General features: G+C 40.3%; 1 protein-coding gene across 1 annotated transcript; it reads left to right on the top strand.

Moving 5' to 3' along the window:
• Positions 1-7840: 7840 nt before the first annotated feature.
• Positions 7841-10068, top strand: LOC131250561 (uncharacterized). The gene is made up of 4 exons (XM_058250849.1): positions 7841-8081; positions 9108-9497; positions 9569-9835; positions 9920-10068. Exons 1-4 carry the CDS (start codon positions 7841-7843, stop codon positions 10066-10068), a joined length of 1047 nt encoding a protein of 348 aa, XP_058106832.1.
• Positions 10069-12419: the final 2351 nt, after the last annotated feature.

The raw sequence follows: 12419 nt of genomic DNA, 5'->3' as shown, positions 1-12419 counted from the left end.
CTTTTGGAATAAGAAATACAGTAAATTTTATTCTTATGACTAATTTCCATCACAAGTGCAAATGAATGTGATATGGATGGGAGAAGTCTCAAGGCAAGTCCTCAAGACGTCCTCACTTTACACTATTAACATACGGATTTATCGGGCACAAGTATAAACTCGGGCCATGAAAATTCGGGATGTTACACTATCGTCTTTAAAAGTAGATGGAGGTATGTTCTCCTACTCTACCCCTACATAGACAGATTGAAGGTCAGTAGACAAAGTATTGATGTGAGGACTCTGTTCATTGATACTACTCAGAAGAGGCATTGAATTGTCAAAGTGTACAGCTCAGATGGTGGCCTCAACTGGGTGGTTTTAAATTCCAGAGTCATAATGAGCAACTTGTCCCTCTCCCGAATTATATCACATTCAATTCAGGGAAGTGGTGCAAACATGTCTCACAAGAGTTAGAAGGGTCAGTTGTAAGGGGCTCATCCTCCACATTTAAATCAGTCATGTCAGCTAGGTGGAGTAAGTCATTGTGGTCAACCATTTCCTATACCCCTTGATCTTTGACCTGGACTAAACTTGAGATTGATTCCAGAGGAATTTGGGTTGCACATTCATGATTGTCATCCCAATACTCATTATCTTCCAATTCAGTGCAGTACACACTTGAGATGGGATCGCTTTTCTCACATTTTCTTTCTAAATTGGGTTGAGGTTCGAATAAACTAACCTCCTCATCATTAAAACCAAGTTTGTTATATGAGTGAAGTGTATCATCATCATTATATTTGAAAGATATCCACATTTCTTGATCATTCTTTTAAACCGTCATCAAGATCGACTCATCAGGAAATTGAATCGTATGCTCATTAGTACAATCCAATTATTTATTCAAAATTCCAGAGTTTGCTAAAAGTGAGTTAGTATCACTTTCCTTGCATTATGTTTCTGGGTTGAGTTGTAGCTGGGACGAACGAGCCTCCACTATCTTATCAATGGGAAAATTAAGCACTTCTAACATTTTTTTAAAAAATTTCTGCAAGATAGTCTATGTGACTCTGATATGAATTCTCTTGGATTGTTTTAGGTTGGATCTCAAAGGTAGGAGATCCAAGAGAATAATCATTATAACATGTTGTTGGTTCATCTTTTCAACATTGATGTGTCCACTGATAGGAGGGAGAATATGATGGTTGTTGATACATATTATCAGGCATAATATAATCTCGCATTGTTTTCTTCTTGTTTGATGGTTGATTATAATTCTCACTCCCATAAATCCAACAACCCCAACATTCACATATTGTTTCCTTAATCTGTGGAGTGTAATTATTCTCCCGCATAAGATCACATAATGACTTCTTAACCAGTGGAGCATTGTATTCCGGTCGGTGCTCGAGGATGGTTTCAGAAAAATTTTGAGACAGGTTGATTTCTATCATAATCATCATACATCCCTTCACACTTTTTCACATTCTCAAAAGCTATCTCAGCATATTTACGTTCCCACTCATGCATATACATGGTGAAACCCTAATCCTGAACCTAATCCTAAAAAATAAAAGAAAAATCCTACAGCAGTAAGTAAAGGAGAAGTTAGAAGGAAGTTACCATATTGGAGGAGATCTATGTTAGGGTCCTGTAAAAGAAAACAAAACAAGTAAGTTTCTAAAAATAGAAAATCTAAAATTAAAAAGTTTCTAAAAATAGAAAGAAGAGTTAGTTTCTAAAAAGGAAAGTTTCTAAACATAGAAATAGAAAGCTATGTTAGTTTCGAAAAAATAAAAGAAATCCTATAATTAGAAAATTTCTAAAAATAGAAAAACAAAACCTAATCCTAAAAATAAAAAAAATAGAAAAATTAGAAAGAGATTGCCAATTTAGAAAGCCAATATCAGGGTCCTACAAAACAAGAAAGTTAGGTTAGTTTTTAGAAATCAAATAGCAAAACTTAAACCTAGAATTAAAAACTAGAAAAATCCTAAGCTTAACCTAATTCTAAAACTAGTTAATCTCAGAAAAACGTAACTGTCAATCCCCGGCAACGGCGCCAAAATCTTGTTCACACCTCAAGTATAGGGTTGTGATGTAGTAATAATCTCGGTAAGATCAAGGTCGAATCCACAGGGATTGAACCTTGTATGTAATCTGAAAATAACTTGAACTAGAACTAGGCGAAGATATAATCTAAATTAGGAAAAATTAAGGGAATAATGGTGAATTATTTAACTAAAACTATAACATTCGAAGGTGAGAAACTAGGGTGCCAAGGATTTACTTGTAAAGATCAGGGAGATCTATGCTTGATTCATGAACACAACTAGATTTAGAGTCTCATCTTCATCCAGTTGGAGGATATAACATTAAAAATCAAATCTGAACTTCATTTGATCTAGTTTTCAATAGATGAGAAGGATGTGAATTAGACTTGATTCCATCACAAAACCATGCCCATGAGACAAAGCAAATAACAAAATTTAACCAATCTATAGCCAATCTGAGAGAACTATGAATGTTATGAAGGGTTTCGTCATCCAACCATGCCCATGAGACGATGGTGAACAATAGAGCTCTACGCTCACAAACTCCGTAATGCAAAGAACATACCCGAAGCTATCGTAGATCTAATGTAATTTAAGTCACAATAAATCATTAAAAACTACGAATATTCTTTATAATAAAACCAAAACTAAAGATAGTTCAATAAACATGAATTAAAGGCATTGAAAATATCCCATCATGCTACAAGGTTCACCTCTTAGCCCTAGCTAAAAGGTTTAGCCGATCCTAAAAATGATTAAACTAAAATCTCTGAAAAATAACATAGGAAATAATGAACGAAAAGGAAGAAAAAACCTTGGCCAATGGCTGGACGTCCTCTCTCTCTCTCTCTCTCTCTCTCTTTTCCACGTCACTTCCTCCACATGCGGATGCCTCTACGGCTGCCCGTGTGCTCGGATCCCACGTCTAAGATTGGATGCCCCTCCACGTTCTCTATCTCTTTCTTTTATAGGCAAAGAAGGTCGACTGGAGTGGAGAACACGTGCATAATCTTATGCAGCAAGAGGTGGTGAGGCTTTACGTAGCTCTCCTATGCAATGAAACCATATGGTGCAACCAAATTCAACACCAAAATGGCCCTGTTGTGGGATCTGTTCTGATCAGCCTTCTTGGGCTTGATCGGACGTCCCTTGGGAGAGGTTTGAACGACTAGGATCATTGGTCCGATCCTGGCAAGATTACAGAATAGCCCAGATCGTCCGGGTTCCCTCCAGACGCACGTTTGCGTATTGCATGCGAAAGATAGCTTTTTTACATTAACTATGGGGCTCATGATCAGCGTCGGTTGAGAAATCCACACCGTCTATTGGCTTCGTGGTGGAATTTTAATAGGATGGATGGTTTTTTACTGTCTTTTGATGTGGCCCACCTGATCGATTGTGTGATGATGATTCCGCCATTCAGTGAGCAAGAGAACGATTTCTGACGAGTCTCGAGCCCAGATCTCCTAGGTTGTGGTTGGTTTCCCCTCTTGGCTCGAATAGATGGTTTAGATTGCTCATCCGAATCGAGATGGTGGCCCACTAAAGTCCGTCCGTGGAGCTCTGTTCGGGCTTTCACAGCGGTGGGAGAACAGGAAGGAGATTCATTCCTTTTCGTAATTTCTTGCAGTCCAACAGATTTTGATCGTTTGCCTTGGCTTGGTATAGTGCAAGTGCACCTTTATGCATGCACATCCCATTTGATGTGGGGTCCATGTTTCGAACAAGAAACAAATGCATTCAATTTGGGGAAATTATCTTATTCGAACATAACACAGAGAATAGATATAGAACAATCATCATATTAATACTACGGAATTCATTTACATCCCTCTAATATCCCTGATTCTAAGATAGATCATTTGAAGTACATAAATTGAAATTAATAAAATTCAAATTCAAATCTTGAATTCGGTAGCATTTTGACAGTCGCTTCGGTCATCTCCTTAGGACGAATGTTGTATTGATTAACTTCTCCCCTTTTGAGCTTGTCCTTTATGTAAAGGAGAGCTTGGAGCAATGGAGGTCGAACCGAATGATTTCAGCAGCATCTTGACCCATTTTATAACTAGCCACATCGCACAACCAGTTTGTTGGTTGCGCGACCCGCGCAACTGATTCGTTGGTTGGACGGCCCACGCAACCATTCTCTTACTTCCCTTTTCACCTTCAGTCTTCCTTCAGAGCTCTGCTCCTCTTCCAAAATTCTTCTTCCTACCAAATGAGAGGGGAAGTGGGGTATTTATAGGCCTTCACACATGCAAACCCTCGATCTTTGTGCCATGGGGCCCGCTTTGCATCAGATCTGACCGTTCATCAAAATTATTATCTGCTCTTGATTGTGCAACAGGCGCAACAGTGAGTTTGGTTGTGCGATCCGTGCAACCCCTGTAATGGTTAAATTGGTTGCGCGATCCATGCAACAATGAAATCTTTTGGTGATCCACGTAACGAATTACATTCTTTATGCAGTCAAAGTAACACATTGCGCAATCCACGCAACTACTACTGGTTGCGCGACCCACACAATTACTACCGGTTGTGCAACCCACGCAACTGCAAAACACCTGATCTTCTTCTTTCTCATCTCTTCACTCCATATTATCTTCTGATCTTTAACCTTTCTTCATGATTTTTATGCTCTAATAGATGCCCTCTTGATCCGTTCTTTGTTCCCTTGAAGCAAAGAGTCAGGATCAATTCTTCTCAAATTTCTTCACTTCTTTGAAGTCGTTGCACAACCTGCATAACAGGCGCCCGAGTTTGTACTTGACCCCATCTTCTATAAATAGTCGGTTGGATTTTACTTCTTCACTTTTTCTGTTTGCACCGAAACTCTATTTCTTTGGTTCCACCCAGCGCAACCAACACTGGTTGCCTGACCCGCACAACGACTTCTCGTTCGCGCAAGGATTTTAATCGTTGTGACGCAACCTAGAACCTGTTACGCGACCCACACAGCCATCAGTTGGGCTAATTTCCCAGACTTAAACAAATGTCTAAACTTCTTCATTTCAACATGGACTGCACAAAAAGAACATATGTCCTTGTCAATCCTCCCACTGATCGGCCTTCCCATCAAGAATTACCAAACCCTACTTCATCTTTTCAAGCCGTAGAATCTCAAGCAACAGAATCCCCATCTTCTCCAGTCCAACCCTCGTGCAAGCTATTTAAAACAACCGCTACGTGCCCTGCCTATATAAAAGAGTCAGTACTCCCCACCTTCAACTTCACTCAACGCATTGAGACACTACCATCTCTCATCCACAGAGCCATCACGATGGGTGATCTCGAAAGACCTCCAAAACACGGTCGTGAATACAACTAGGAAGAATGGCTGAAAACGATAACGCATCATCAGACGATCAGCTAAAAGCCTCCCACCCAAAAATATACTCCTCCCCCCTCTGGACCAAAGAAGAACCGTCGAAACAAAGCTCAGGAGTTTCAAGAGAAGATCAAGGAACACAATAGGAAGAAACTTCACAATTTTTGGGAATTGATTTGTGTAATTCAGGGTGTCATAAAATTTGACAACCCCTATAAGCAGGGCATTGTAGTGATCCTAGTCAACATCCATCGCCACCACTCCATGCTAATTTGTGAGCCCAAGGATCATCTCACCGCAAAAAGATTAGCTTACACAGAGTCTTGGTCGTTCAAGGAACAAAGATTATTAGAAGGCATCCTGCAGCCACCGAAACCAAGACAATAGATTGGTGGCATTCACTCTATGATTTTTGTTCACTCCTTAAGTATAGGGTTGTGATGTAGTAATAAACTCGGTAAGACCGAGGTCGAATCCACAGGGACTGATACTTGTACGTTATCTGAAACTAGGTAGAAATAGAACTAGCCTAAGATGTAATCAAAATCAAATGTAAATTTAAGGAATAATTGTGGAATAATTATCTAAAACTTAAAACAATTCAAGGAAGGGAAACTAGGGATTCAGAGGATCCACTTGTAGAGATCAGGGAGATCTTATGCCTGCATCAAGGATTATGGGATTAAGTTGAACTTACTTGATCTGGTTTTCAAGAGATGAAAGGTATATGAATTAGAATGGATTCCATCATCTAACCATGCCCAGGCGACAAAGCAAATAACAGGATTAAACTAATTACCAACCAATCAACAGTGCATGAAAGTTAGGAAGGGTACTATCATCCAACCATGCTCCATTGTAATTTCAGTCACAACAGACCTTAAAAGACTGAGAAAAATATTCCTTTAATAATTAAACCAAAATCAAGTTTAATTCACAATTAAATAATTAAATCAACAAATAAAGTCTCCCATCTCAATACAAGCTTCACCTCTTAGAGGTTTTTTTTAAATAAAACAATATTAAAAAAGGAAAGAAAAGAACAAGAAGGAAAGAGAAAAAAAACTTCTTCATGTTTAGAACTCTTTTTATAGCTTTTGGAGTGTTGGAAATCGGATTTGGGAAGCTATCTCACGCGCAGCATAACTTCGCGTTCCTTGCATTATTTCGGTAAAATCAGCGTCTCTTGGAAATATTTTGGCTGGCCTACGTCGATGGGCCCCATAGAGGTATTTTCTGGGAAATCCACCGTCCATTGGATTTTTCGGTCAAGAATGGGTGATTTTGAACGTCCATTCGGAGAAGAAATCACCCAAACATCAATTTAAATGTTGCAGTGGCCTCTGTATCGTGCACGTGTGCTTGCATGGGTCCAAAAGTACGGTTTGAAGAACTCATGGCCCTCTATAAGATGGCTGGCTCAATTGCCGTAGTGGGAAGAAGACGCGCTGACCCGCTTTTTTTAATTCGGTGCGGCTCGCGTCCGTGAACACGTTGTGCACATACGCTGTACATATGGGGCCCGTTATGATCTTCAATCAAAATCCAATCCATTCATTCAATTAGTCCCCCTATTTAAGGCGTTAAGGTTTATGGACTGATCTGTCAGTTGGGGCACTGCCACAGTGATCCAAGGGCTGAAATTTGATATGTACGGTTAATTTATGGCTCTCAGGCCATGTATGAAGTTTTGAGCCAATCAGATAGCGGGAATTATGTGATCTTGCATTCTTCACCAATTTCGGGCCTCTTTAACGTGAATGGCTTGATATCCCTCTTAAACGGTATCACGCTTGTAAATCCATGCAATAAATGGGTCTGATATGCAATATTTGACCCTCAACAATTTTCCTTGTCCCATCCTATGATCTTCATAGCCCGTATCCAACCTATTTTTATGAAACACTTCAGTAACATTTCAGCAGTCGTCGCCTCATCTGGAGCTCAGAGGACTTCAAAACAAGAGGTCTCCTGACTCCTTACAATAATTATTCTGAATGGGCCACGACAGTTCTAGCAAAACATGTGGGGACTTTGTCGAAGATTAACATCTTCACCGCGATTGAAGTAATGTCACATCCCTTTTACAAGAAGTCTTCCATTTTAAAAGCTTTTCTCAACTATTGGTGCCCTTCTACCAATTCTTTTCACCTCACTGAAGGCGAAATGAGCAACACACTATGGGACATTCACAGGATCACCGGTTTGCTTATAACCAAAAAATTCTTTGATGAATTTGTCCCCACCAATGAGGAACCTTTGTTTTTTCGCCTGATCGCATCCCTTCCGTTTCAGAATCAACCACCGAACTCTTTAAGGAAATGTCCAAATTTCTGAACATCCACAAGATTCAGCCTATGTAATAGCTGTCTCACTTCAGCAGAGCTCTTAGGTAATTTTCCTTCTTCAATTAACACCTCTATTGTATCCTGGTACATAATCTTGATTCCACTTGCTTATCTCTTTTTCTTCCATGTTTAATGGCAACCATTCACGAGAGCTTGAACGTCTTCGTAAGGGTATGAAAGATCGTGCTGAGTATTCTGTTTATGGGGAGCTTGCAGCATTCATTGCTTATTGGCTAAGCATAGTGGTCTTCCCAAGTTCTAAGTCAGTAGATGCCATCCGTCCTTCGTTGTTTGTAGTAGCAGGTGTCATGGCTGAGGGAGTCAAATATTCTCTTGCTCCTCCCGCTCTATGCTCGATTTACAGAGGTTTGGGAGAGATTGCTTCTCACGTAAAAAGCCCCTCTGTTGGCTCTGCTTCTACTTATATGCCATGACAATACTTTCTTAGCTGGCTTGGTGTCTATTTCCCGTGGACTTTTGAAGTGCCAGAAAAAGCTTACATCCGTCCTTCTCAAGTCCCTCTCTATTTTTTCAAAAGAGAGCCATGGCAAAGAGATCCTATGACTAGGTAAAAGATGCCATCTCCTCTGATGCCAAGATAAATTACTTTCATTTTAGTCTGCCTCGTTACACTATAGACATAGAAATCAGACACAGAATTGCTCACACAGGAGAAAGGGGATTCTTTCTGTCAATTAGATCGTGCAGTCTCCCATTGAGGGAAGGGACAAAACTCTGGAGAGAACCATACTATTCTAGCGATTTTGCTCGTCAATTCGGCTTTGATCAAGCAGTTTCAAAAGATTGTGGACTTGTTACTCGAAGAATGCGGAGTTACGGCGCTGGCCCATTTAATTGGGCAATGGTTTGGAAGCGACTATTAGGCCGAGCCAATTCTTCTTTCATCATCCCGGGCTGTGATCGTACTCCTCGGGCTTCATATAACCATATGAGATGGTGGGTGCACCAATCATACTTGGCAAGAAAAGGTCTGCCGGTAACTAAGCCGACTTCCACCTCCCAGGCTCAAGGGTCACACATTTGAAGAGGGAGTCAGCTTCATAGCGGAGACCGGTCATGCTTCTTTTGCTAGCCATCACTGTGTCAAGATATCTATGGATGAACCTATTCGTGAGAGGAAGCCTGACAACACTCTCAAAGGGTGGATAACTTATGGTGACATTCTTAAGTTTGAACAAATTCCTCTTCATCGTCCACGAAGAGAAGAAGTTATAGAAGATGCTTCCCCTTTGCCAGAGAATATCACCAATCCTAAAGATCGTCCAACCTCTTTTACCCATCCTCAACAATAGTCAACTTCTTCTCCTACCCCCAGGATTGTCCATCCTAGTCCTTCTTCACCAACGATAAGATCTCGAGTGCGTGCCTAAGCTTCTCACCAAGAAGGGACCACTGCTACTGCTTCTCCAGTTTTCGCCACTGCAGCTCCTCAACTGGAGAACCACCAGTCTCCTCCTTCTAAAAGGAAACAAGTTGTTGTTGAAGAGTCTGGTGAAGGAGATTCGAATGGCGAAAGTTCAACTTCTTCATCTGGACATACTATCTCGAATGAAAATGAGACAGAAGGAGAAAATCAAGACGATGATTATGAGGAGGGGGAAGTCTATATTAGCGGTGAAGATAATATAATTGTGGAAGATGTTCTTGCCGATGAAGGACATATACTCCCAACCTCCGAAGTTGTTCCTGTAAAGACTTCACCCATTGCGGGAGAAGAAAAAGACGAACCCCTAGACTATGGGGAATATGGTTATTCACCATGTAAGAGAACCTTACTGTCTTTATTTACTTTTGTTCTTTTCTCCTTTTCTGTCTTACATATTTTGTTTCAGGCGATCATGTTACGAATACGGAGGCAGATAACACTTCTCCTATAGATTTACCTCCCGTCGTACTAGCAGCTTCATCGAGATTCTTGATGCCTCCACGTGTAGTGGCACGTGAAATTGCTTTTCTGGTGGAGTCAATTGATTTACCAACTCCCACCACTGTTGATTCAAGTACTGAAGCTAGGGCTCCATCTTTTGCTGAGATGGTGGAACCTGACCCTTCTCTTGTTAGAGAGACGCAACTACTCACTGTTTCGGCACCAGCAGAAGGTATATCATTTTCCTCGTTCATACTTTCCATACTACCTGCACATACAGTTTTACTATAAATTTATATTTCTTATTTCTTAATAGGGAACTTACCCCAAAGTGGTACGACAAGTTCTGGCTCTATTGGGACTTCATCAAATGTGCTGTCCTTTGAGAAGGTTTCTGTGTACAAATTGGGACTGATCAGAAATACCATATTAGCTATCGTTGAGATGTTCAAAGATCCTGATTAATGGTTAGATCTGGCTGTCGCTTTAGATTTCTTAGATAGTGCTGCACGGATGGCTAAAGTCAATGTTTCTTCTATACATGATGCTCTCTTAAGATTCCATAATTCGATAACTGTTCTGTCATCAGCTGAAACTGCGATTGTCTTGCTCGAAATTTTAGATATAGGAAGCAGCTTGCATATTCTAAGGAGAAAGTTTCTCAGATTGCTCCCATTGTCTCTCATCATGATCAAGAGCAGTTATCTTTGTGAGAGCAAATGAAGACTTTTACTAATAACAAGACAGCTATTCAGGATCGTATTACTCTTTTGAAGCAAGAAATCACTCAGTTGGAGAAGCAAAGTTTGGAGGAAGATCTGAACATTGAAAGAGTATAGGAAAAGATATAGTGCATCCTTCATTCTATGGACTCTGAAAGATCTGAATTGGCTAAGAATGAAGAATTAATTGCCTCTTTGGAAGAAAAGCTAGCTGGTATCCCGGATCCTACTAGAATTATTTTAAATGCCAGACTGGAACATGCAGCTGCTCAAGTTAATCTTCACGAAAATTTGCAACAATACTTAGTAGCATTAGGCATTACAGGAGAACTATAAGATGTAAAGCTTTGATATTTTCTCTTTTTACTACTATAAATACTTTCAGAATTGAAAGTTATAAAAGTATCTCATGATATTCTTGAGAATGATGCTCTTGTCTTGTTTACGTGACGTTTTGATTGATGTATTATGCTTCTCTCTCTCTCTCTCTCTCTCTCTCTTTTAATCCTCTTATGACTTGTTAGTAAGGGATTTTCTATATGATTCCTGTCTTAATTGGCTGTACTGAATTTTAATTTAGTCAGATAATCACACACGGTTTATGCTTTTGAGTAGTGGAGCTACACAGTTTTTTAGACTCTTGAGTAGTGGAGTCGGGTCTCACTTGATGGTCTCTGTAACTCTTAAGAGCACTGGACTTCTCACAGCCTGGTGAGTTCACAAACAACGATCCATCAGAGGGGCCCAGTGAAGTTACCGGGGCCGTGAACTCAATTGGATTTATGCACAGGGGCCGCAGTAACTCTCTAGAGTTCACGGGGCTCGCAAGATGACCTTTGGGGTACCAAATCTAGAGCCGTCAGTCCATCAATGAGTAAGTTTAAGCTATTCCTCATGAATTAATACTGAAATTAAGCTAGAGATCTTGGGGGCTTACGCATGGTTGGCCTATTTATGGACATGGCTAAAGAGCTCACGCTGCAGCTCACATTTTCTTCACCTGTAAGGTCGGACCCATTCACGAGAGGGCATTTTCATCTGTTCCCCGTGACGCTATCGGAAAGCTATACAAACGGCATTGGTCTCACGCGTGACTAGCCGTTGAAGACTTTTAGTCGTTAGCTTCGTCCGCTGCCGTATGGGTATGCATATGATTGCCTTCACGGACTTTTTAGGGCCACTGGCTTCTCACTGCTGATCGAATGGCAAAAGTGATAGGCCTTATGCGTAACAAGCCATTTTTTAGGGCTTGGCTAGGTTGCTTTAAAAGATAATAATAGGCAACCATCATTGTCGCAAGGATGATAGACATTTCTGACTGAGATTGATATGTCACCACTTCTATTAATATCTTCAATGATATTCATATATGTTGTTCATAATATATCAGCTTGGTGATGATACCAATTTCAACAAAACTTTTTAGAGCTCGCTTGGTGATGATAACAATGGTCACTTTCTTTTTGTAACACTTGTTGGTACATAGTCTTGGTGTGCTCACAAATTTCTTCTTTATTCATTCATTTGTAAGTATATAGCCATGGTCTTGTTTATTCTTGCCCCATTTTGATACAGAATCATAATTCCGATAATATTCTGGATCAAAATCTGTAGTATCTTCAGGGACGATATCTTTTGATGAAGCAAGCATTGATCGGTATACTGATACCTTGTCTATCTTGATCCACGACTTTATATGCTCTACTGGAGTACACTTCTTTTATTATGTACGACACGTCTCATTTAGGCTCGAATTTGCCCCCTGTTTTATGGGTGACCACTATAGGTCTTTTCAACATCAGTACCATATCCCCTTTTTTGAAAGAGCGATATTAGACTCGTTTATCAAAGGCGGCCGATATCCTTGCCTGTTATAATTACAATCGCTGTTGGGCTGCCAGACATTTCTTATCGAGCAAATCCAGTTCTTTTAGCCTTATTTTTGCATTTTCATCATCTGTAATGGACTGATGTACTAACACTTTGAGTGACGCTACTCGTATTTCAATCGAGATCACTTCTACACCATAGACCAGCGAGTACGGTGGTGCTCTTGTTGTTGTCCGATGGGTAGTTCTGTATGCCCACAATACT

The sequence above is a fragment of the Magnolia sinica genome, chromosome 7, assembly GCF_029962835.1.
Source record: "Magnolia sinica isolate HGM2019 chromosome 7, MsV1, whole genome shotgun sequence".
Classification (NCBI taxonomy): Eukaryota; Viridiplantae; Streptophyta; class Magnoliopsida; order Magnoliales; family Magnoliaceae; genus Magnolia; species Magnolia sinica.
The sequence above is the reverse complement of the archived record's forward strand: the minus strand, read 5'-3'. Positions and strand labels throughout refer to the sequence as shown.